The 26,237-nt window shown below is 38.5% G+C and overlaps 1 protein-coding gene across 5 annotated transcripts in view; it reads right to left on the bottom strand.

The window, feature by feature from the left end:
- Nucleotides 1–440: 440 nt before the first annotated feature.
- The window catches only part of EFCAB7 (EF-hand calcium binding domain 7), a 54,959-nt gene continuing 29,162 nt past the window's right edge, over nucleotides 441–26,237 (bottom strand). For 3 of the 5 annotated variants that reach the window (XM_049879471.1, XM_049879470.1, XM_049879469.1), the window contains exons 11-14: nucleotides 22,030–22,178; nucleotides 4,536–4,745; nucleotides 1,774–1,881; nucleotides 442–592 (exon numbers count right to left, since the gene is read on the bottom strand). In XM_049879471.1, the coding sequence (XP_049735428.1) occupies nucleotides 518–592; nucleotides 1,774–1,881; nucleotides 4,536–4,745; nucleotides 22,030–22,178 (542 nt within the window). In that variant the 3' untranslated portion in view covers nucleotides 442–517. Of the gene's footprint in view, nucleotides 593–1,773; nucleotides 1,882–4,535; nucleotides 4,746–22,029; nucleotides 22,179–26,237 lie in introns of those variants that run through there. The other 2 variants (XM_049879472.1, XM_049879473.1) reach the window with 2 other exon arrangements.

Genomic DNA, 26,237 nt, shown 5'->3' with positions numbered 1-26,237 from the left:
CCATTTTTGCATAATGCTGATTCTCACATAACGACCTGGTCTTTGGAACTTAACCATATTGATAAATGAGGAGTGGGTGCAATTTCTCCAAATCTTGTTTTATTATTTCTCTGGCTGGAAAATTAAATATATACTCAAATGGCTATTTTAAAATTTACATTTTCTTTTAGTTTTTTTTTTTTAATGAGTAAGATAAGCCAAGAATGTGTAGGATTTTGCCAAGTTCATTGAGTACTAGTTTTTGAATGCCTATCTGTAATTTTATTTGGAATTACTATTCATAAATAAAATGTATTTGAATTTTTCCAGTTCAATTAATAAGAAGGCCACACATTAGAAACAGTAACTATATTTTAATAATTATACAATATGAAAAAAATGCATATAAATTAGATTATTATTTATGTAAATCAGTTAAGTTGATTAGTATTTAATTGATAAATAAGTAACAGAATAAACCTAAAATAACTTTCTTAGTTTGATAATCCCAAGAAGAATTATTTCCTAATTATAGTATTTAAGATAAAAGAGAAAATACACAATTATATATCCATTCTTGTCGTTCATTCAGAGGCATTACATGCTGACAAACCTGCATATAAAAATAGAAAGCTTTTACTTTTTTTTCATATATTGTTATTTTAGGCTAATTTTTCAATAGGTCATTTCTAGACCCTATATAAAAAATGACCTTATGCACATAAAATTCTGTAATATTTGTTCTTAGCAGGAATTGGCAATCTAAGACCTGATTTCTAAGAGGATAATCTACTTTAAATCAGATTCTACCTTGATTTACTAGTTGATAATTGGCATGTGTGAATGTGTGTAAAGATGAGTGGTGAAAAAGGGAGTAAATATCCTTTCCTCCTTGCTAAAGTATTTTCTAACACCCCAGTGGGGAAGATATAAAAGATAATCTCTCTTTATCCTGTTCTAGAATATTTTGAATTTCATGAGCAGTAGGAAAAAAAAGGGTAAGAACGGAAAGCTTTTTTCCTTTTTCCCTTCTCTAGACCAGATTCAGGGTCCCTGCCTTTGAATTCCTAGCTAAATTCCTGGCTCTTGACCTAGTTGGTTATCTAAAACTCAGAAGCATTTTCTCTCTTGGGTTACCTAAGAAAAACTTAATAACATTGTTCTTGTTGTGTGCTGTCGAGCCATTCTGACTCATAACAACCTTATATGACAGAGTAGAACTGCCCCATAGGGTTTCCTAGGCTGTAAGCTTTATGGGAGCAGATTGCCAAGTCTTTTCTCCTGTGGAGCAGCTGATGGATTCGAACCTCCGACCTTTATACCTAGAGCAACCGAGTACTTAACCATTGCACCACCAGGGCTCCTCTTAATAATGTAGATGAAAATATTTTGAATTATCAAAATTCCTACTACTATTAACACTTCTTTGCATTTCTGTATGATGTTCAAAATGCTTTCATGTACATCATCTTATTTTTATCTTTACATTAACCTTGTAAAGTACATAAAGCTAGTGATAGTATCTTAATTTTACATTTAAAGAAACTGGACCAGAGAGGTTTAGTGAATTTTTCATAGTCACCCAATCTAATCATGGCAGAACTGGATTAGAACCAAAATCTCCTGTCTGCTAATAGAGGATAATACTAACATGAATATTATTAGTGGTGCAGATAATTACACTTAAAAGTTTTCTACTTCATTTCAAATCTACATATTTATTCATAGGATAATAGCAAAAATATTTGTTCAGAGACAAAAACAAAAGGCTTTAATTAGAAAACAATGCATTACCATTGTAGATTTTGGTGCCACTTCTACTGCAAATATGTTGAGTCCTCTGCTGTTTATGCAGTTTTTACTTAGCTCATTGTTGACGTGAATAATCACTTTACTTTCTGACTAGAAAAAAAATTTTTTCATAAGTTGCTAGTCCTTACTTTAATACAGACAGATAGAAACCTCAGAATAAACCCTGAAATTCTACTTTAATAGCACAGAGTCCTCTACAAATTTGTACACACAAACTGGCTCTTCTCAACTTTGTATCTGTAATTTTTCTCATTCATCCTCTTTCCAATCTGTTACCAATTATATAATTTTTTTCTTGTATATGTGACTTGAATTCACCCCTTAATATTTATTTCCAGGCCATTATTGTTACTATGACCATATCATCTCATCCCTGGCTCACTACAGAAACAGCCTCTATTTCTTTTAATGTATCTCTAGTTTTTCTACCCTCCAATCATCCTGCATACTACTCTTCAAAATCCCTTTAATATGCCTAAAAATCCCTTTAATTGTGTTACTCATTTATTCATTCATTCTTTAAACATATATAACAGACACTGTCCTAAGCTCTAGGGACATTGAGATAAAAGACACAATTCCTGTTCACAAGGAGCTAGCTAGCTCACAGTCTAGGGGAGGCAGACAAATAAAATGACAATTACAAAATACTTTGTGAAGTCCTGTGATAGAAGCATTCCCAGGGTTCCATAGAAGCACAGAAGAAGTTCATTAACTCAGAATGGGGTATAAAAGAAGACTTTATGGAAGAGGTGACACTTGAGATGACAGGATAGATGGGAAGCAAGATAAATCAGAAGGAAGCTAGTAAATGGGAGAAATAGAGCTATCAAAATATTCCCCTGTTAAAGAACTTTTTTTTTTTTTTTTTTTTAAGAACCTGTAATTACTCGCTAATGACTACAAAGGAGTAGTATAATGTTAGACTACATGGACTCATTTCTCAGGTACTACTTAGCTGTGTGACCTTTTGGAAGCCATTTAATCTTCCTGTGTTTCAGTCTCCTTGTCTGTAAAATGGGATAGGAGCCCTAGTGGTGCAGTGGTTAAGAGCTACGTCTGCTAATGAAAAGGTTGGCAGCTCAAATCCACTAGCTCCTACTTGGAAACCCTATGCGGCAGTTTATTCTGTCCTATAGGGTCCCTATGAGTCAGAACTAACTTGATGGCACGTAACAACAACAACAACAAATGTAGCTCCCAGGGTTGTTGTGAGAAATAAATAGGTTAATGTATGTAAAGTGCCTGGCACATAGTGAGCTGTAAAGTGTTAGTATTATTACCACATTTTGGTGAAGGAAAGTTTAATTTTCTTGTAACCTTGAGAGGGAGTAGGAAAATGGAGGGCTGAGAAATGATAGGTAATAAAAGCGCAGAAGAGTTGGGATAAGGTAGTGACTCCCTTTCACCCTTTAAATCCTAATACATATAGAGAGCAGAAAGGGGAACATACTGGACCTTGGGCAACTTGCTCCGCCTAGGCTTTATGATTCATTTGAAGATTGCAATCGACTTGTGGACCCTAGCCCATCCCATCAAGTCCAAACTCCTCTATCTCATTTTCAGGATAACATGCAATCTGGATCTATGTTATTTTACCTTCCTAATACTCCTCCAAATAAAGCTCTCTGCCTCTGCAAAGCAGATAGTCTCACTCTTTCCGCTATACTTCATATCAACTCTTCCCCATGTCTTTTCTTATACTGTTTCCCCTCCTTCTACGGACTGTCTTTCTGCATATTTAAATCCTTGTCATCCTTCAATGCTCAAATCCCACACCACAGTCCTCTTCCGCCTTGTTACATATCGTTCTCCAACTTCTATAGTTCAAACTAATGTCAACTATAAGAGGTAGAAATACAATAAAACTTTGACTATACATGCAAACAGTAATATATAATTCAACATTTAATCATTCTCTGACCTCTTTCAAGAATATTAAATTTGTCTTCCATAAGCTCCTTGAAATCAGAAGCCATGTTTTACACTTTCTGGTAGACCCTATTACGACTAGAAGAGTTCGTTCCATAATATATAACTCAAATTGACACAATACTCAACTAAACCTTAAGTTCAGGGCATACGTGAATATAGTAAGTCTCACCCAGGAACTAAAAGAAACAAGCCACCAGTCCTGAAGCCCCAGTCATCTCGTGTAAGGTTTTATTAAAATTCGTAATTTCTAGAGAACTGGATATCTCCTACTTTAAATATTTAAGCATGTATTCTCTTGACTTGTAATATCAATAGTAGCAGAGAAGATGGCCAAAGTGAGAAATGATTGACTTGAAAAAAGTAGGTTCTGGACAGTGGAACATATTTAACTACATAAAATGTGGTAGTCTATAGGATTTCTGATACTGCAAAGCTAGTGGAAAAAGTTGGGCTTAAATTTTTTTTCTTTCTTTTGTTTATAAAATATTTCTTTAAAACACAATGTCTATTATTTGAAAGAGCTATACATGTGAATATTTTAATAACTAACTAAAATACTTTGTATCCAGATTATACTCTATCTTCAAAAAATTTTAAGAGAAAAATAATTATCACAAGTCTCTAAAAATCATATGTAAAATTATCACGTGTAGTTTGAATTAGAAACCTGAGGAGAAAGAATAATTTCCTATTATAAACATCATTAATGAAATAGGATATTAAATTACTAGGCAATAATAGAGTAAGAAAGAAGATGGAACACATTGGTAAACATCATAGAGAAATATGGAGAAACTCAAAATTGATACCTTGTTTTCAATAACTGATGTTATCCAGGTGTCACATTTGTAAGTAAGTACAGTTATATTTTCAGAGACATCCATTACTTTGGCATCACCTTTATTAAGGACAGATTTACAAATGGTCTTCTCAAGTTGACCACTGCATCCCTCCATATGGGCAGCTTTAATTCTTGGCTTGCATTTTTCTGCATAGGCACTGATGACAAATGGGCATGCCTGATATGGAAGAAAAAGCAAACCTTATTTAAGCCTTTTAGTAGAATTTAAAATAATTTATTATTTATTACGATGATTATCATATGATTTAAGAAGATGCGCTCTGCCTTCTGGCTTGTCCTTCTGATAAACTTTTGGAGGAAAATTTTAGTACTATGAATTAAGTAATAAAAAACATGAAATTCTATTTCTAATCCTCATGGAATCCAGGTTTTCTGGAGCCATGGAGGCTGGATGAACTCCTCACAACTATTGCCCTAAGATAATCTTTAAACCTTACACCAAAAATATCCTCTGAAGTCTTCATAAAACCAAACAATGGTTTGGCTTAACTACTGATGAATATTTACCTTAAGTATCATGCTCTTTTAAAAATTATCTATATGGGATCAAATCGACAACAGCAACTCAAAGGATTAGATAAGAACCTTAGGGCACAGTGAATTTATGTTAATGGGGGAAGAACAACACAAAAAAGGAAGGTGAAAATGGTTATACAACTGGAACGTAATCAACGTCACTGAATTGCACTTGTAGAAGTAGTAAATTGGTGTATGTTTTGCTATGTATATTCTCAATAACAACAACAAAATAAAATAAATTACAAAACAATGAAATTTTGACTTTTGGCTACAGATTAACTGATTATATTCATAGAAAAGGGAAGAAAACTAATATCTCCTTCAATAACACTGTACCATCCCTTCATTTGGGTCAAAACTAACTAATGCCTTGTTAGTTATTTAATTTCCTTTTCTGACTTTAAGGCTACAGAAAGCATCAAAGTGCTCTAAAGAGCATAATTATGTTAATAACTGAAACTTAATGAGTGTATATAGAGCACTAAAAAGAACTAAACAGAGAAAGAGAAATTCACAATTCAAAGTTAGTGTAAAAATACTTTTAAAATCTGTGATCTAAAAAGATTTTTAACATCTGGAAATAGATCTTTCTGAGTCAGAATCGACTCAACAGCAACGGGTTTGGGTTTGTTTGTTTTTTTTTTTTTCTTACTGTCTACCTTTTAGTCTTTACCACAGCCTGTGGCCTTTGCTTCTCTATTCAACTCAAGCTCCTATCTCACTATGTCCCAGCTAAACTGAGCTTTTGGATCCTAGAACAAATGAAGTTCTTTCTTACACCAGGGCCTTCGTATGTAGTGTTCTCTCTCCTTGGAAGATGCTTGTCACGTGGCTACCTCCTCCTCCTTCAGGTTAAAGCTTATGTGTCACCTCTGCAGAGAGACCTGCTCTAGCCTCCCAGTCTCCCTTACTACCCACTGTTCTCTACTTCAGCCCCTGGTTTGTTTCCTTCCAAACAATTTTGAAGTGATATTATTTGCTTTCTACTTAATTATTTTTTATTCATTCTCCTTTATGGAACGTAAATTCCACAAGGGCAAGAATTTCGAAAACTTTCTTCACCTTTATATCCTCAGTGCCTCTTACAGGCCCACCACATAGTATGCACTCAACAAGTATCTGTTGAATAAATGAATGAATTCACACACATTGATGTTCATCTTTTTATTTGGGGGACAAAAGGTAAAAACCTTAATTTAGTAGAACATCGACTTTTTTTTTTTTAAGTTTTAAAATATTTTAATAACTCCAACCTTTGGAAATAATAAAGTCATCTTTTTAAGAGAGATAGTAAAGTGAAAAATCATTGGACTAGATAGCAGAAGACCTAGGTTTGTTAATTGCATTTTGCCATTTAATAGTTTTGTGACCCAGGGAAAGCCACTTAACTTCAATGAAACTTAGTTTCTTCACTGAGAAGGTTGATGTGTTGTTGTTGTTGTTGTTAGATGCTGTCGAGTTGGTTCTAACTCTCAGTGACCCTATGCACAACAGAACGAAACACTGCCCAGTCCTGAGCCATCCTTACAATCATTGTTATGCTTGAGCTCACTGTCGCAGCCACTCTCAAACCACCTCTTGGAGGGTCTTCCTCTTTTCTGCTGACTCTGTACTTTGCCAAGCATGATGTCCTTCTCCAGGGACTGATCCCTCCTGACAACATGTCCAAAGTATGTAAGACACCGTCTCGCCATCCTTGCTTCTAAGGAGCATTGTGGTTGCACTTCTTCCAAGACAGATTTGTTTTTCTTTTGGCAGTCCATGGTATATTCAATATTCTGCGCCAACACCACAATTCAAAGGTGTCGATTCTTCTTCGGTCTTCCTTACTCATTGTCCAGCTTTCACGCGCCCATGATGGAATTGAAAATACCGTGGCTTGGGTCAGGTGCACCTTAGTCTTCAAGGTGACATCTTTGCTTTTCAACACTTTAAAGAGGCCCTTTGCAGCAGATTTACCCAATGCAATGTAACTTTGATTTCTTGACTGGTGCTTCCATGGCTGTTGATTGAGGATACAAGTAAAATGAAATCCTTGGCAACTTCAATCTTTTCTCCGTTTATCATGATGTTGCTCATTGGTCCAGTTGTGAGGATTTTTGTTTTCTTTATGTTGAGGTGTAATCCATACTGAAGGCTGTGGTCTTTGATCTTCATTAGTAAGTGCTTCAACTCCTCTTCACTTTCAGCAAGCAAGGTTGTGTCATCTGCATAACCCAAGTTGTTAATGAGTCTTCCTCCAATTCTGACAACCTGTTCTTCTTCATACAATCCAGCTTCTCGCATTATTTGCTCAGCATACAGATTGAATAGATATGGTGAAAGGCTACAACCCTAACACACACCTTTCCTGACATTGAACCAATCAGTAAGTATCCCCTTGTTCTGTCCGAACAACTGCCTCTTGATCTATGTAAAGAAAAATCATGGCACAATTAAGTGTTCTGGAATTCCCATTCTTCACAATGTTATCCACAATTTGTTACAACCCACACAGTCAAATGCTTTTGAATAGTCAATAAAACACAGGTAAACATCCTTCTCGTATTCTCTGCTTTCAGCTAGGATACACCTAACATCAGCAGTGATATCCCTGGTTCCACGTCCTCTTCTGAAACCAGCCTGAATTTCTGGCAATTCCCTGTTGATATACTGCTGCAGCCGCTTTTGAATGATCTTCAGTAAAATTTTGCTTACGTGTGATATTAATGATATTGTTCTATAATTTCCATATTCAGTTAGGCATTAATACGGATCTCTTCCAGTCGGTGGGCATAGATGAGTGAGCACCTCCAGCGTTGCATCCATTTGTTGAAACATCTCAGTTGATATTGCATCAATTCCTGGAGCCTTGTTTTTCACCAATGCCTTCAGAGCAGCTCGGCCTTCTTCCTTTAGTACCATCGGTTCCTGATCATACGCTACCTCTTGAAATTGTTGAACATTGGCCAATTCTTTTTGGTATAATGACTCTGTGTATTCCTTCCACCTTCTTTTGATGCTTCCTGCGTTGTTTAGTATTTTCCCCACAGAATCCTTCACTATTGCAACTCGAGGCTTGAAATTTTTTCTCTGTTCTTTCAGCTTGAGAAACGCTGAGCATGTTCTTCCCCTTTGGTTTTCTATCTCCAGCTCTTTGCACATGTCATTATAATACTTTACTTTGTCTTCTTGAGCCACCCGTTGAAATCTTCTGTTCAGCTCTTTTACTTCATCATTTCTTCCTTTTGCTTTAGCTGCTCGGCATTTGTGAGCAAGTTCCAGAGTCTCCTCTGACATCCATCTTGGTCTTTTCTTTCTTTCCTGTCTTTTCAATGACCTCTTGCTTTCTTCACGGATGATGTCTTTGATGTCATTTCAAAACTTGCCTGGTCTTCAGTCATTAGTGTTCAGTGCATCAAATCTATTCTTGAGATGGTCTCTAAATTCAGGTGGTTTATACTCAAGGTCAAATTTTGGCTCTCGTGGACTTGCTCTGATTTTCTTCAGTTTCAGCTTGAATTGCATATGAGCAATTGATGGTCTGTTGCACAGTCTGCCCCTGGCCTTGTTCTGACTGACAATATTGAGTTTTTCCACCATCTTGTTCCACAGATGTAGGCAATTTGATTCCTGTGTGTTCCATCTGGTGAGGTCCATGTGTATAGTCACCGTCTATGTTGGTGAAAGAAGGTATTTGCAATGAAGAAGTCATTGGTCTTGCAAAATTCTATCATTTGATCTCTGGCATTGTTTCTATCACCAAGGCCATATTTCCCAACTACCGATCCTTCTTTGTTTCAAACTTTCGCATTCCAATCACCATGTTTGATCAATTTCAGACTGCAGCAGCTGATAAAAATGTTCTATTTCTTCATCTTTGGCCTTAGTGGTTGATGCCCCCACGTGTCTGTCAGTTTGTCGTACTGTGAGGGCTTGTGTGTTGCTGTGATGCTGGAAGCTATACCACAGGTGTTCAGATACCAGCAGAGTCACCCATGGAGGACAGGTTTCAGCTGAGCTTCCAAACTAAGACAGACTAGGAAGAAGGACATGGGAGTCTACTTCTGAAAAGCATTAGCCAGTGAAAACCTTATGAATAGCAGTGGAACATTGTCTGATATAGTGCTGGAAGATGAGGCCCCCAGGTTGGAAGTCACCCAAAAGGCAACTGGGGAAGAGCTGCCTCCTCAAAGTAGAGTTGACCTTAATGACGTGGATGGAGTCAACCTTTCGGGACCTTCATTTGCTGATGTGGCACGACTCAAAATGAGAAGAAACATCCATTAATAATCGGAACCTGGAATGTACGAAGTATGAATCTAGGAAAATTAGAAATTGTCAAAAATGAAATGGATTGCAAAAACATGAATATTCGAGGCATTAGTGAGGTGAAATGGACTGGATTAGCCATTTTGAATCAGACAATCATGTAGACTACTGTGCTGGGAATGACAGCTTTAAGAAGAATGGTGTTGCGTTCATCGTCAAAAAGAACATTTCACGATCTATCTTGAAGTACAACGCTTCAGTGATAGGATGATCTCCATACGCCTACAAGGGAGGCCAGTTAATATGACTATTACTCAAATTTATGCACCAACCACTCAGGTCAAAGATGAAGAGACAGAAGATTTTTATCAGCTGCTGTAGTCTGAGAAGATGGATATCAACAATATATATTCTGTCAAAGGTTGCTGGTAATATCTAATAAACTAATGTGTGTGAAAATATTTTACAATGTAGAACTCTAAAAAAAATGATTATTTGTAATGATTATAATAATGACTGTGGCAATTTTGAAGGTTTAGTTTTTTAGGACTGAATAAAGATTCTGCTCATATTTTGCCAATTTTCAGGTTATCAGTTTTATTCAACCAAAGAGTATCAATATTTAAAGGTTCACTGAAAGGAAAATATCTTAATAGATCCTTGTTAAAGACATGTTCTCTAAAAATTAAAAAATAAAACCCTATCTACTCTAATAAAGTTACTTTTAAGTTTTATTTTTTTTTTGTTCATGGGCTCGACTTTTATTTACTTGTTCTCTTTAGTCTACTAAAGTAATATAGGAAGCATACAAAAAGCAAGAAAACTATTAACTATAAATTATTAATTGTAAAAGTATTAATAATACACAAATACAGAGACGGTGCCAAGTTGGTGAAGTACTCAGACACTTCCGGTGATCCCTCTTATGACAAAGACCCGAACAAACAAGTGAATTGATTATATATATGACAAGATAGGAACCCTAAGCATCAAAGGCAAAGTTAAGGAATTAGACTGAGTGACGGGGGAGGGAGAGATAGTGCAGAAGCAGCGAGGAGTTGCTGAGCCCACGGCAGTGCCTCAGCTCCGATTCCTTGGTGCGTTCCTTAGTGCAACTGTGGTGGGGGCTGATGGTAGGTTCCTGGGACACAGCAGCTTCAGTGAAAGAAGGCAAGCAGAGTGATGCACACCTGACCCTGTGCCATGTCTACAGTGGGGCTGGCTGCAGTGTTTAGGGAGCTGCTGCTTCAGTGAAAGAAGGTAACAGAAGTGCCAGCACCCTGACCCCCTGGTGTGATGGCTGCAGGACTGGCAATGGAGTTTAGGACATAGCTGCTTCAGAGAAAGAAGGCAAGTGCAATTAGGCAAGGGGATTAGGATGCAGCCCTAATCCCCTGGGGCGATCTCTGCAGGAACCCAGCCAGCAGACACAGGCTACACACGCTTCTGAAATCTGAGATAACACAGCGCTCTCGGCACAAGATAAGTGATTTTGTCTAATTTACCAGCACACAGATCAAATAGCTTCTTTCAAAAGAACGCTCTCCTATCTATCTGATCCCTCCTCCCTCTGCCCCAGCAGGCTTCATTAACAGTTGATTTCCCTGGGCCTGAGATGGGCCTTGCTGTGCTCCCTGAGTCATTCTCCTGGCCTTGAAAAGGAAAGAATTAACAAACGCAGGAAAAATACTATGTCGACTCCCCTAATCTGAAAGCTCAGGGCAGAAGCAGGTCCAGTCCAGGCACAAGTGATCCACGGTCTTTGTCTTTCACCCTTGCATGGATCCAGGATGCTATTATATTGCAAGGGCGAATCTGTCTGAGGCCTGACTGTAACTGTTTCAGCTGTGCCGTGGACAGGCAGATTTTGGAGGTTTGATACCACTCCGCCTATTAAACAGGGCCTCCACCTACCCATAGCAGGGGCCTGAGGACTGGAGGCTCCATCCACACCACCTAGTCACCTGCGAAAGGGGTCCAAGGATAGTCCTTACAGGTATAAGCATTGGGTGCCTAAGGTACAGCTGCAAAGCCCGCCCACCAGAGCACTTTAGAGAACAGGGATGCTCCTTCCTCACTGACACTTGGGGGAAGGCTGTCAGTCCCCTGCCTCCCTCAGAGTGTGTCCCCCTGCCACTACCAGAAAGCTGTGCATACACCCATCACCACTGCTCCTCTAAGATAGTAGGTGAGAGCCTATGCCACACACTAGGTGTTCAACTATCAGGACACCTGAGCTGAATCTATACAAGAATAGTGAATGGACTCCTAGGTTCATATACCTGGTAAAAGCTCTAGCCATCTGGTAACAGGACATTAGTGCTTTGAAGGCTCCAGTAATTAAGTTAGCTCACTCTAGTAGCCTATTTGGGTATATCAAAACATAACAAAGCAAGAAACTAGAACACAGTGAGCAAACATGAAATAAATTAATACAATAACTTATAGATGGCTTGGAGACAACAGTGACTATCAAATCACATAAAGAAGCAGACCATGATTGCTTCAAAAAACTCCCAAAACAAAGAATCAAGGACTCTCCCGGATGAAGATGTATTTCTGGAATTACCAGATGTAGAATACAAAAGATTAATACACAGAACTCTTCAAGACATCAGAAACAAGATCAGGCAACATGCAGGAAAAGCCAAGGAACATACAGATAAAGCAGCTGAAGAAATTAAAAAGACTATTCAAGAATATAATGAACAACTTAATAAACTGCAAGAATCCATAGAGACAGCAATTAGAAATTCAGAAGATTAACTATAAAATTAGAGAATTAGACTACTGAATAGTCAGTGGATCAGAATTGAGAAACTGGAATGCAGAATTAGTGAGAATGAAGATAAAACACTTGGCAACAATGTACTCGAAGAAAAATCAGACAAAAGAATTAAAAAAAATGAAGAAACCCTAAGAAACATGTGGGACTTTATCAAGAAGAATAACTTGCAAGTGATTGGAATACCAGAATAGGGAGGGATAACAGAAAATAGGATTGTTGAAGACTTCTTGGCAGAAAACTTCCCTGACATGAAATTTGAAAGGTTTCTATCCAAGATACTCATCGAACTCCATACAAGGTAGATCCCAAAACAAGGTCACCAAGACATATTATAATCAAACTTTCCAAAACCAAAGATAAAGAGAAAATTTTAAGAGCAGCCAGGGATAAGCAAAAAGTCACCTACAAGGGAGAATCAATAAGAGTACGTTCTGACTACTTGGCAGAAACCATGCAGGCAAGAAGGCAATGGGATGACATATATAAAGTGTTGAAGGAGAAAAATTGCCAGCCAAGAATCATAAATCCAGCAAAAATGTCTCAAAAAAAAAAAAAAAAAAAAAAAACCAGTGCCGTGGAGTCGATTCCGACCGAAGGCAAAATTAAGACATTTACAGATAAACAGAAGCTTAGGGCATCTGCAAAAACCAAACCAAAACTACAAGAAATACTAAAGGAAATTCTCCGCTTAGAAAATCAATAATATCAGATATCGACCCAACACTGGAACACAAAGCAGAGCAACCAGATATCAACTCAGATAGGGAAATCACAAAAATAAGTCAAGATAGAAAAAACACTCAAAACAGGGAATCCGTGATGTCACTATGTAAAAGATGACATTAAATCAATAAAGAGGGACTAAATAAAGTAGGCACAGATCTTCCATATGGAGAGGAAATCAAGGTGATATGGGGAGATACAAGTTAGGTTTAAACTTAGCAAAATATGGGTAAATATTAAGGTAACCACAAAGAAGACTAACAATCCTACACTTCAAAATAAAAAACAAGAAAAACATAAAGACTCAGCAAAAACAAGCTCAACTACAATGAAAAAGTGGAAAGCACAATTTAGAAAGAAAAACTTCTCAGCACAAAACTGTTAACAACACAAAAAAAGCCATCAAAATGACAGCATTTAACTCATACCTATCTATAATCACACTGAATGTAAATAGACTCAATGCACCAATAAAGAGACAGAGAGTTGCAGAATGGATAAAAAAACACGACCTGTCTATATGCTCCCTACAAGAGACACATCTTAGACTTAAAGACACAAAGAAACTAAAACTCAAAGGATGGAAAAAAATATATCAAGGAAACAACAATTAAAAAAGAGCAAGAGTGACCATACTAATTTCTGACAAAACAGGCATCAAACATAAATTTACCATGAAGGATAAGGAAGGACACGACATAATGATTAAATTGACAATATACCAGGACAATAGTACCATATTAAATATTTATGCATCTAACGACAGGGATTCAAGATATATAAAACAAACTCTAAAAGCATTGAAAAGTGAGATAGACAGCTCCACAATAATAGTAGGAGACGTCAACACACCACTTTCAGTGAAGGACAGAACAGTCAGAAAGAAGCTCAATAAAGACACGGAAGAGCTAAATGCCAAAATTAACCAACTTGACCTCAAAGACATATACAGAGCCGTCCACCCAACAACATCCACGTATACTTTCTTTTCCAATGCACATGGAACATTCTCTAGAATAGACCACATATTAGGCCATAAAGCAAGCCTTAACAAAATCCAAAACATCAAAATATTACAAAGCATCTTCTCTGACCATAAAGCCATATAACTAGCAGACAATAACAGAAAAATCAGGGAAAAGAAACCAAACACATGGAAACTGAACAACACTTTGCTCAAAAATGATTGGTTTACAGGACAAATTAAGGATGTAATAAAGAAATTCATAGAATCCAATGAGAATAAAAACACTTCTATCAGAACATTTGGGACACAGTGAAAACAGTGCTCAGAGGTCAATTTATATCAATAAATGCACACACATACAAAGAGAAGAAAGGGCCAAAATCAAAGAATTATCCCTACAACTTGAACAAATAGAAACAGAGGAACAGAAGAAACCTTCAGGCACCAAAAGAAAGCAAATAACAAAAATTAGAGCAGAAGTAAATGAAATAGAAAAGAGACAAACAATTGAAAGAGTCAACAAGACTGAAAGCTGGTTCTTTGAAAAGATTAGCAAAATCGATAAACCACCGGCCAGACTGATGAAAGAAAAACAGGAGACGAAGCAAATAACTCAAATAAGAAATGAGATGGGCGATATCACAACAGACCCAACTGAAATTAAAAGAATCATAATAGAGTACTATGAAAAGTTGTACTCTAACAAATTTGAAAACCTAGAGGAAAGGGACAAATTTCTAGAAACACACTATCTACCTAAACTAACACAAACAGAGGCAGAACAACTAAATAAACCTATAACAAAAGAAGAGATTGAAAAAGTAATTTAAAAACTCCCAACAAAGAAAATCCCTGGCCCTGATGACTTCACTGGAGAATTCTACCCAACTTTCAGAGAAGAGTTAACACCACTACTACTAAAGGTATTTCAGAGCATAGAAAAGGATAGAATACTCCCAAACTCATTCTATGAAGCTAGCATAACCCTGATACCAAAACCAGGTAAAGACACCACAAAAAAAGAAAATTACAGACCTATATCCCTCATGGACTTAGATGTAAAAATCCTAAACAAAATTCTAGCCAATAGAATTCAACAACATATCAAAAAAATAATTCACCATAACCAAGTGGGATTCATACCAGGTATGCAGGGATGGTTCATCATTAGAAAAACAATCAACGTAAACCATCACATAAATCAAACAAAAGACAAGAACCACATGATCTTATCAATTGATGCACAAAAGGCATTTGACAAAGTCCAACACACGTTCATGATAAAAACTCTCAGCAAAATAGGAATAGAAGGAAAATTCCTCAACATAATGAAGAGCACTTATACAAAGCCAACAGCCAACATCATCCTAAATGGAGAGAGACCGAAACCATTCCCACTGAGAACAGGAACCAGACAAAGATGCCCTTTATCACTACTCTTATTCAACATTGTGCTGGAGGTCCAAGCCAGAACTATTAGGCTAGATAAAGAAACAAAGGGCATCCAAATTGGCAAAGAAGAAGTAAAAGTATCTTTATTTGCAGATGACATGATCTTATACACAGAAAAACCTAAAGAATCCTCAAGAAAACTACTGAAACTAATAGAAGAGTTCAGCAGAGTATCAGAACACAAGATAAACATGCATAAATCAGTTGGACTCCTCTACAGCAACAAAGAGAGTGACAAAGAGGAAATCATCAAATCAATACCATTTAGAATAGCCCTAAGAAGATAAAATACATAGGAATAAATCTAAACAGAGATGTAAAAGACCTATACAAAGAAAACGGTAAGATACTACTGCAAAAAACCAAAAGAGACCTACATAAGTGGAAAAACATACCTTGCTCATGGATAGGAAGACTCAGCATTGTAAAAATGTCTATTCTGCCCAAAGTGATCTACAGATACAATGCAATCCGATCCAAATACAAGTGACATTTTTTAATGACATGGAGAAACAAATCACCAACTTTATATGGAAGGGAAAGAGGTCCCAGATGAGTAAAGTATTACTGAAAAAGAAGAACAAAGTGGGAGGCCTCACACTACCTGATTTTAGAACATATTATACCACCACGGTGCTTAAAACAGCCTACTACTGTAGTAGAAACAGAATTGAGAATCCAGACATAAATCCATCCACATATGAACAGCTGATATTTGACAAAGGCCCAAAGTCAGTCAAATGGGGAAACAACAGTCTCTTTAACAAATGGAGTTGGCATAACTGGGTATTCATCTGCAAAAAAATGAAACAAGACCCATACCTCACACCATGCACAAAAACCACCTCAAAATGGATCAAAGACCTAAATATGAAAACTAAAATAATAAAGATCATGGAAGAAAAAATAGGAACAATGATAGGAGCCCTAATACACGGCATAAACAATATACAAAACATTACTAGAACTGTACAAACAGCAAAAGAGAAATTAGATAACCGGGAGCTCCTAAAAGTCAAACACCTATGGTCATCCAAAGACTTCGCCAAAAGAGTAAACAGATTATCTACAGATTAGGAAAAAGTTTTTAGCTATGACATTTCCCATCAGCGTTTGATCTCTAAAATCTACATGTTACTGCAAAAACTGAACTACAAAAAGACAACCCAATTAAAAAACAGGCAAAGGATATGAACAGGCACTTCACTAAAGAAGATATTCAGGTAGCTAACAGATACATGAGGAAATGCTCACAATCATCAGCCATTAGAGAAATGCAAATCAAAAGTACAATGAGATTCCACCTCATTCCAACAAGGCTGGCATTAATCCAAAAAACACAAAATAATAAATGTTAGAGAGGTTGTGGAGAGACTGGAACACTTACAACCTGCTGGTGGGAATGTAAAATGGTATAACCACTTTGGAAATCGATTTGGCACTTCCTTAAAAAGCTAGAAATAGAACTACCATAGGATCTAGCAATCCCACCCCTTGGAATATATCCTAGAGAAGTAAGAGCCGTCACACGAACAGATATATGCACACCCATTATTATTGCAGCACTGTTTACAATAGCAAAAAGATGGAAGCAACCAAGGTGCCCATCAACGGGTGAATGGATAAATAAATTATGGTATATTCACAAAATGGAATACTATGCATTGATAAAGAACAACAATGAATCTGTGAAACATTTCATAACACAGAGGAATCTGGAAGGCATTATGCTAAGTGAAATTAGTCAGCTGCAAAAGGACAAATATTGTATGAGACCACTATTATAAGAACTCAAGAAATAGTTTAAACAGAGATGAAAATATTCTTTGATGGTTATGAGAGAGGTGAGGGAGGGAGGGAGCAAGAGGGGGATTCACTAATTACACAGTAGACAAGAACTAATTTAGGTGAAGGGAAGGACAACACACAATACAGGAGAGGTCAGCACAATTGGACTAAACCAAAAGCAAAGAAGTTTCCTGAAAAAACTGAACGCTTCGAAGGCCAGCGTAGTAGGGATGGGGGTTTGGGGACCATGGTTTCAGGGGACATCTAGGTCAACTTGCATAATAAAATCTATTAAGAAAACAATCTGCATCCCATTTTGGAGAGTGGAGAGTGGAGTCTGGGGTCTTAAACACAAGCAAACGGCCATCAATTGGTCTCAACCCACCTGGAGCAAAGGAGAATGAAGAACACCAAAGATACAAAGTATGAGCCCAAGAGTAAGAACAGGCCATAAGAATCAGAGAGTAGATCGGCCTGAGACCAGAACAACTAGATAGTGCCCGGCTACAACCGATGACTGCCACAACAGGGAATACAACAGAAAATCCCTGAAGGAGGAGAGCAGTGGGATGAAGATCTCAAATTCTTATAAAAAGACCAGACTTAATGGTCTGACTGAGTCTACAAGGACCCCGGAGGTCATGGGCAGGCCTTCTGTTAGCCCAAGACAGGGACCATGCCCAAAGCCAACTCTTCAGACAGGGATTGGACTAGACTATAAGACAGAAAATGATACTGGTGAGGAGTGAGCTTCCTGGATCAAGTAGACACGTGAGACAATGTGTGCAGCTCCTATCTGGAGTGGAGACGGGAAGGCTTAGGGGGACAGAAGCTGGCTAAATGGACACAGAAATACAGGGTGGAGAGAAGGAGTGCGCTGTTGCTTTAAGGGGAGAGCAACTAGGAATATATAGCAAGGCATATGTAAGGTTTTGTATGAGAGACTGACTTGATTTGTAAACTTTCACTTAAAGCACAATTAAAAAAAAAGATAGTTCTACTCTTTTCAGGTCAGCTTTGGCTCAGGAACTGAGACAAATGACCCTAACGAATGATGTCCTCCTCCAATATATGGATGAACTACTCATCACCAGTTGCAGCCTTTAGCTGCTCACTGATGAAAGCAGTTACATGGAACGAGGAAAAAGAAAAGCTAGATATGCAGAGGTCACTTTAAAAGAGGTTTTAGAGGCTAACACACTTTCCCCAGGTATCTCCGCCTAGAAGGCTGAGCTCATTGCCATGTCGCAGGCTCTTAGAATTGCCAAAGGTAAGCAAGCAACTATTTATATTACTTTCAAATGTATATTTGAGGTATTACATGCACATAAGGCAATCTAAAAGGAAAGAGGACTCCTAACAACAGGAGGTAAAGACATTAAATATTCTCAAAAGATCTTACAACTTTTACAAGTCATTCTCCTACCCACCCAAGCAGCAGTAGTACACTGCAAAGAGCATTAGAAAAGGAACACCACAGTGGTGAACAGTAATTATAAAACAGATGCAACAGCAAAGAAAAAAAAAAAAAACTACAATCCAACAAAAACCTATTGTAGTAGCCCCACTAATTCCCCATTTATAGTTACCACCACCTGACATCTGACTTCGACCTGGACAATTCCCAATAAGATAAAAGCATTGCTAAGAAGTGGGGGGTGGGGGGGGGGGAAGGCACCCTAAATAAAGGTGTGAAGGTGGATGGCTATACATCCCTCATAAAAAGATTTTCATTCTCTCAAAACTCATGTACCCTATTCCCTTATAAGATGCACCAGACTTGGTTCACAATTGCCCAATAGTTTAAAACAGGCATTGGTCATAAGTGATCAATGTCCAAAGAAAAGGAGGGAGTGAGACAGATGGCCTCAGAGCCCAACGCTTCTAAGAGACACCTGCTCTGGCTTATCCTCTTACACTGAGCAGAATAAGTTACACTTTCTTCTGACATTGTCCTTGACAAGATAATCACAAAATGGGCCATAAATGGCCTCAACTTGCCTCTGGGTGGAGACTTAACATCTTAATGAAAGAAAATCAACCTCTTCCTCCATCCTGGCTGATCAAACCCTTGCCTAAAAAAAATGCATAGCGATACCCAAGCCCTGACCACCAGTGTGAAGGTCAATCCTGAATATTCATGGTTAATTTACATTTCCTTGTCTATTCTCTGTAAAAGCTCAACTCCCCAAGCTGCTTGCAAGCAGTCTTGGAAGCAACAGCCCAGACTGCTCCTTTCCTCGTACAATGAAATAAAGGCATCTTTCTAACCTCCCACCTTGGCCTTTTGTTTACTGGCTGTAACAAGTCATGCCAAGCAAAACCTGGGGTTTTCACCTTGCAATGTTTTCACCAAGGAAACAGTGCCAGGAGCAGAGTATGTCCTTTGGAGCCAGGGTTCCTGTGTGGAGAAGCTCCTAGTCCAGGGGAAGACTGATGACAAGGACCTTCCTCTGGAACCAACAGAGAAAGCCTTCCCCAGGAGGGGACTCCCTGAATTTAGACTTCTAGCCTACTAGACTGTGAGGGAATAAACTTCTGTTTGTTAAAGCTTATAGTATTCCTCCTACAGCAGTACTAGATGACGAAGACAGAATTTGGTACTGAGAGTGGGGTGCTGCTCTAAGAGATACCTAAAATGTGGAAGTGGTTTTGAAACTGTGAATGGATAGAGGACTCAAAGGAAATGAGGAGAGCCATTACACTGGAGATGACCCAGACAGTGAGAACCAGCAGTGGCAGAGAACAAGCAGCAGCAGAGGACCAGGAGCGGCAGAGAACCAACAGTAGCTGAGGACTGGCAGCAGTAGAACCAGGAGACCAGCACAAGACAGCACTGGAGCTGACCCATGGAGCAAGAGAGCTGAGTGTCTGTGCACAGGAGACTTCCTGGCGGAGTGGGTGCCTCCAGGCACTTAACAGTGGAGCTAGGCTTGCTGACCCACAGAGCAAGAGAGCTGAGTGCCTTCTGGCTGAAGTTTACTGGCAGAAGGGGGTGCCTCAAGGCACTCATCAGTGGAGCTACAGAGCTTTGGAACACTTGTCTCAGCAAGGCAGATGTGGATGGTAAGGCCAAAAGGTCCAAGAGGCCGGGAAACTAGAAACCAGAAGGTAAAGAGACAAGGAACAAAAGAAGCCGAGCTGCCTCAGTCTCAGAGCGAATGACCATGACCTCTGAGGTCTCAAAGGGTGGAGCCATGGCCTCTGGAGTTTCTAAGGGCAGAGTCACTACTCAGATGGACTAGGAGAATGGTGCACCTAAAGCCAAGGGAGCAGAGTTGCCATTCCAGTGGGCCTGGATGGCAGTGTTGAAGCCCAGGCCAAGGGGCCTCCACTCAGAAGAATCCAGAGAAGGTAGTCAACTCCTTGAGTCTGGAGGGCAGGGCCACTATGGTCTCAGAGAACAGAGGATTATTTTCAAAGCCTTGAGGGCTAATGTAATGTGCTCTCCTAACTTGCTTTGTGCCTGCTATCCCTTCTTTCCTGCCAATTTCTTCCATTTGTAGTGGAAATGTCTAGCTTGTGCTTGTTCTACCATTGTACTTTGGAAGCAGATAACCTGTATTCTAGATTTCACGGATGAAAAGGAATTTTTGGATTTTGGACTTGGAATTGACTTAAGATTTCTTCTATGCTATGATGGGGTGAATGTGTTTTACATGTGGCAAGGACATGAATTTTGGAGGGCCAAAAGGTAGAATGTCATAGATTGAATTGTGTTCCCCCAAAATATCTGTCAACTTGGTTAGGCCATGATTCCCAGTATTGTGTGGTTGTCCTCCATTTTGGATTGATACAATTCTAATCTCTGCCTGTGGTTAATGAGGTAAGATTAGATTATGTTAAAAGAGGATTACGGTGGGATATAACAGCCTTGTTCAGGTCACATCCCTGATCCAATGTAAAGGGAGTTTCCCTGGGGTGTGGCCTGTACCACCTTTTATCTTATAAGAGATAAAAGTTAAGGGAAGCAAGCAGAGAGTTGGGAACCTCATATCACCAAGAAAGCGGCCCCAGAAGCAGAGCGTGTCCTTTGCACCCAGGGTTCCTGTGCAGAGAAGCTCTTAGTCCAGGGGAAGACTATTGGCAAGGACCTTCCTCTGGAGCCAACAGAGAAAGCCTGAAGCTGACGCCCTGAATTTGGACTTCTAGCCTACTAGGCTGTGAGAGAATAAACTTCTGTTTCTTAAAGTCGTCCATTTGTGGTATTTCTGTTACAGCAGTACTAGATGACTAAGACACCTTGGTAAGTTGATTCATTTATGGAAAAGGCCAGATTCTATTTTTAAGACTGTAAACGAATTGACTGTTATCTAAGTATGGCCTGAAACTGAAACTCTTAAATTCTGTATTTTAACCCTAACAGAAAAATAGAATTTAAGAGATAAGACCTAATTTTTATTATCCTTCTCATTTACTGCAAATCTTATTCAACTTCTATGCCTATCATGTTAATAATAATAACGACAGCTAACACATACATAATACTTTCTGTAAGCCAGTTCCAACTGTTTTACAAATATTAACCTAAGAAGTATCCTTTAAAAAAATCAAAATTTCAAGTTCTTATACAGACTTATTGCCCTTATTCCAAGAGAGCCCTATGGTGTTAGGGCAAGGAGTTTCCCACAGAAATTAGATTTTAGCAGCTCAAAAAGCCATCTCCAATTAAAGAGTATAATATTTTAAATTACCTTTTTTTTTTTCCCTGCATGTCATATGCTCAAACTCCCTTGCCCCTGAATTATTTCAACGTTAGCAGTAACTAAATTTCTGGTAAGAATATGAACTTGCATAAAGTAGTAGAAACACACTGCTGGACCCAGGATTCATGCATTTACCGAAGTTCAAAGATTTGGGTGTCCAATTCAAAAGTTATGCATCAGGAAAATATTTATGGGGTAAAAAATCATGTAAATTAAACCCAAGGGCAAAATTTTAAGATTATTTTACCTCTGTCAACTCCAGAGCTTTATTGTAGCCCATCGAGTGTAGAGTTACCCAAAGATCACTAGGATCTCCTTCTCGATCATTGGCTTCCATTAGATTCAGATCCATAAATCCCTGTCTCGTTAGTTCATTCTTCTTTGTATCAAAATTCTCTGTTAAAAAAGGACAAATATTGTATGAGACCACTACTGTAACAACTCATGAAAAGGTTTACATACAAAAGAAATAATCTTTGATGATTATGAGAGTGGGGAGGGGTGGGGATGGAAAGACACTTAATAGATAAGCGATAACTTTGGTGAAGGGTAAGACAGTACACAATACTGGAGAAGCCAGCACAGCCTGTAAAAGGCAGGGCCATAGTAGCTCCATAGACACATCCAAAGTCCCTGAGGGACCAAAATGTTGGGCTGAGGGCTGTGGGGCCATGGTCTCAGGGAATATCTAGCTCAACTGGCAAAACAGTTTATAAAGAAAATGTTCTACATTCTACTTTGGTGGGTAGAGTCTGCGGTCTTAAAAGCCAGTGAGCAGCCATCTAGGACACTCCGCTGGTCTCATCCGTTTGGAAACAAGGAAGAATGAAGAAAACTAAAGACACAATGGAAAGATTAGTCCAAAGGACTAATGGACCACATCTACCATGGCCTCCACCAGACTGAATGCAGTACAACGAGATGGTGCTCAGCTACCACCACTGACTGCTCTGACAGGGATCACAATAGAGGGTTCTGGACAGAGCTGGAGAAAATGTAGTACAAAATTCTAACTCAAAAAGAAAGACCAGACTTGCTGGCTTGACAGAGACTGGAGAAACCCTGAGAGTATGGACCCGGGACACCCTTTCAGCTCAATAATGAGGCCACTCCTGAGGTTCATCCTTCAGCTAAAGATTGAGCAGGCCCATGGAACAAAACAAGACTAAAGAGGCACACCAGCCCTGGCGTGGGGACTGGAAGGCAGGAGGGAACAGGAAAGCTGAGAATAGGGAACCCCGGGCTGAGAAGGGAGACTGTTGACATGTCATGGGGTTGTTAACCAATGTCATACAACAATGTGTGTACTACTGCTTGATGAGAAGTTTGTTCTGTAAACCTTCATCTAAAGTTCAATTAAAAAAAAAAAAGAAAAAAATTCTGTTAAAACAACCAAAATTTTCTTTCTTACACAAAAAAATTCAAACATTTAATAAAATTCTTATTATATATTATTATTCATAAATATTAATCTGAATAGTTTAAAAGTAGAATAAGAATAGATCAAACCATGCTTGAAGGATTATTGTTGTTAGGTGCCGTTGAGTTGGTTTCGACTCATAGCAACCCTATGTGCAACAGAACGAAACACTGCCCAGCCATGTGCCAACCTTATAATCATTGTTATGCTTGAGCCCACTGTTGCAGCCACTGTGTCAATCCATTTCATTAAGGGTCTTCTTCTTTTTTGCTGACCCTCTAACTTACTGAGCATGATGTTCTTTTCCAGGACCTGATCCCTCCTGATAACATGTCCAAAGTATGTGAGCTTTGCTTCTAAGCAGCATTCTGGTTGTACTTCTTCCAAGACAGATTTGTTCATTCTTTTGGCAGTCCATGGTATATTCAGTGTTCTTCACCAACACCACAATTCAAAGACCTGAATTCTTCTTCAGTCTTCCTTATTCATTGTTCAGGGTTTGCATGCCTATGAGGCGATTGAAAACACCATGGCTTGGGTCAGGGGCACCTTAGTATTCAAGGCGACATCTTTCCTTTTCAACACATTAAAGAGGTCTTTAGCAGCAGATCTGCCCAATGCAATGCATCTTTTGATTTCTTGACTGCTGTTTCCATGGGTATTGACTGGGGATCCAAGTAAAATGAAATCCTTGGCAACTTCAATGTTTTTTCCCTTTATGCTAGTGTTACTTATTGGTCCAGTTGTGAGGATTTTTGGTGCCTTTATGTTGAGGTGTAATCCATACTGAAGGCTATGGTCTTTGATCTTCATCAGTAAATGTTTCAAGTCCTCTTCACTTTCAGCAAGGAAGGTTGTGTCATCTGCATAATGCAGGTTGTTAATAAGTCTTCCTTCAATCCTGATGCCCCATTCTTCTTCATATAGTTCAGCTTCTCGTATTGAGTATGTATGGTGAAAGGATACAACCCTAACACACACCTTTCCTGACTTTAAACTACATAGTATCCCCTTGTTCTGTTCAAACGACTACCTCCTGATCTATGTACAGGTTCCTCAAGAGCACAACTAAGTGTTCTGGAATTCCCATTCTTCGCAACGTTATCCATAATTTGTTATGATCCACTTAGTCAAATGCCTTTGCGTAGTCAATAAAACACAGGTAAACATCTTTCTGGTATTCTCTGCTTACAGCTAGGATCCATCTGACATCACCAATGATATCCCTGGTTCCATGTCCTCTTTTGAAACTGGCTTCAATTTCTGGCAGTTCCCTGTCCATACACTGTTGCAGTGGCTTTTGAATGATCTTCAGCAAAATTTTGCTCATGTGTGATATTAATGATAATGTTCAATAATTTCCACGTTCGGTTGGATCACCTTTCTTGGGACCAGGCATAAATATGGATCTCTTCCAGTCGGTTGGCCAGGTAGCTGTCTTCCAAATTTCTTGGCATGGATAGTTAGCACTTCCAGCGCTGCATCCGTTTGTTGAAATATCTCAACTGGTATTCCGTCAATTCCTGGAGCCTTGTGTTTTTGTCAATGCCTTCAGTGCAGCTTCGACTGCCTTCCTTAGTACCATTAGTTCCTGATCATATGTTACCTCCTGAAATGGCTGAATATCAACCAATTCTTTTTGGTATAGTCACTCTGTGTATTCCTTCCATTTTTGTTTGACATTTCCTGCATCGTTTAGTATTTTCCCCGTAGAATCCTTCAATATTGCAACTTGAGGCTTGAATTTTTCTTCAGTTCGTTCAGCTTAAGAAATGCCAAGTGTGTTCTTCCTTTTTGATTTTCTATCTCCAGGTCTTCACACATTTCATTATAATACTCTGTCTTCTCAAGCCACCCTTTGAAATCTTCTGTTCAGCTCTTTTACTTCATCATTTCTTCCATTTGTTATGCTACTTGATGTTCAAGAGCAAGTTTCAGAGTCTCTTCTGACATCCATTTTGGTCTTTTCTTCCTTTCCTGTCTTTTTAATAACCTCTTGCTTTCTTCATGTATGATGTCATTCCAAAACTCATCTGGTCTTCGGTCATTAGCGGTCAACATGTCAAATCTACTCTTGAGATGGTCTCTAAATTCAGGTGGGATATACTCAAGGTCATACTTTGGCCCTTGTGGATTTATTCTAACTTTCTTCAGTTTCAACCTGAAGTTTCATAGAGACAATTGATAGCCTGTTCCGCAGCCAGCCCCTGGCCTTGTTTTGACTGATGATATTGAGCTTTTCCATCGTCTCTTTGCACTCATGTAGTCGATTTGATTCCTATGTATTCCATCTGGCGATGTCCATGTGTATAGTTGCTGTTTGCAGTGAAGAAGTCTTTGGTGTGGTAAAATTTTACCATATGATCTCTGGCATCATTTCTATCACCGAGGCCGTATTTTCCAACAACCAATCCTTTTTCTTTGTTTCCAACTTTTACATTACAATCACCAGTAATTATCAACGCATCCTGGTTGCATGTTCAATCAATTTCATACTGCAGAAGTTTGTAAAAATCTTCAATTTCTTCATCTTTGGCTTTAGTGGTTGGTGCATAAATTTGAATAATAGCCGTATTAACTGGTCCTCCTTGTAGGCGTGCGTATATATTCCTACCACTGACAGCACTGCACTTTAGGACAGATTTTTGAAATGTTCTTTCTGATGATGAATGCTTGAAGAATATCCTTCTAATTTCCCAAAACTCAGCACAGGCAGTGTCACAGTACATGACTCAGTTTTTCAACAAATTCTGAAGTTATAAACAGTGCAAATATATTCCAAAATTAGAGAAAAATGCAATTTTTCTGGGCAAATTCCAGCCTACCAGCTCATTTAGAGTACATATTAAGGTATATTTTAAAACATAAAAATGTTTCATGTATATTTGCCATTTAAACCCAGCAGAATCTGACTGAATTTGATATAAGCCCCAAACTACCAGTTTTTCAGAAAGGGAGATAAAGATGGTGCCTTATTCCATCAATTTTAATCGAATTATCCCCTGGTCCCTGAAAGGCTGTCCATGAATTAACTT

This window comes from Elephas maximus, chromosome 3, assembly GCF_024166365.1.
Source record: "Elephas maximus indicus isolate mEleMax1 chromosome 3, mEleMax1 primary haplotype, whole genome shotgun sequence".
Classification (NCBI taxonomy): Eukaryota; Metazoa; Chordata; class Mammalia; order Proboscidea; family Elephantidae; genus Elephas; species Elephas maximus.
The sequence above is the reverse complement of the archived record's forward strand: the minus strand, read 5'-3'. Positions and strand labels throughout refer to the sequence as shown.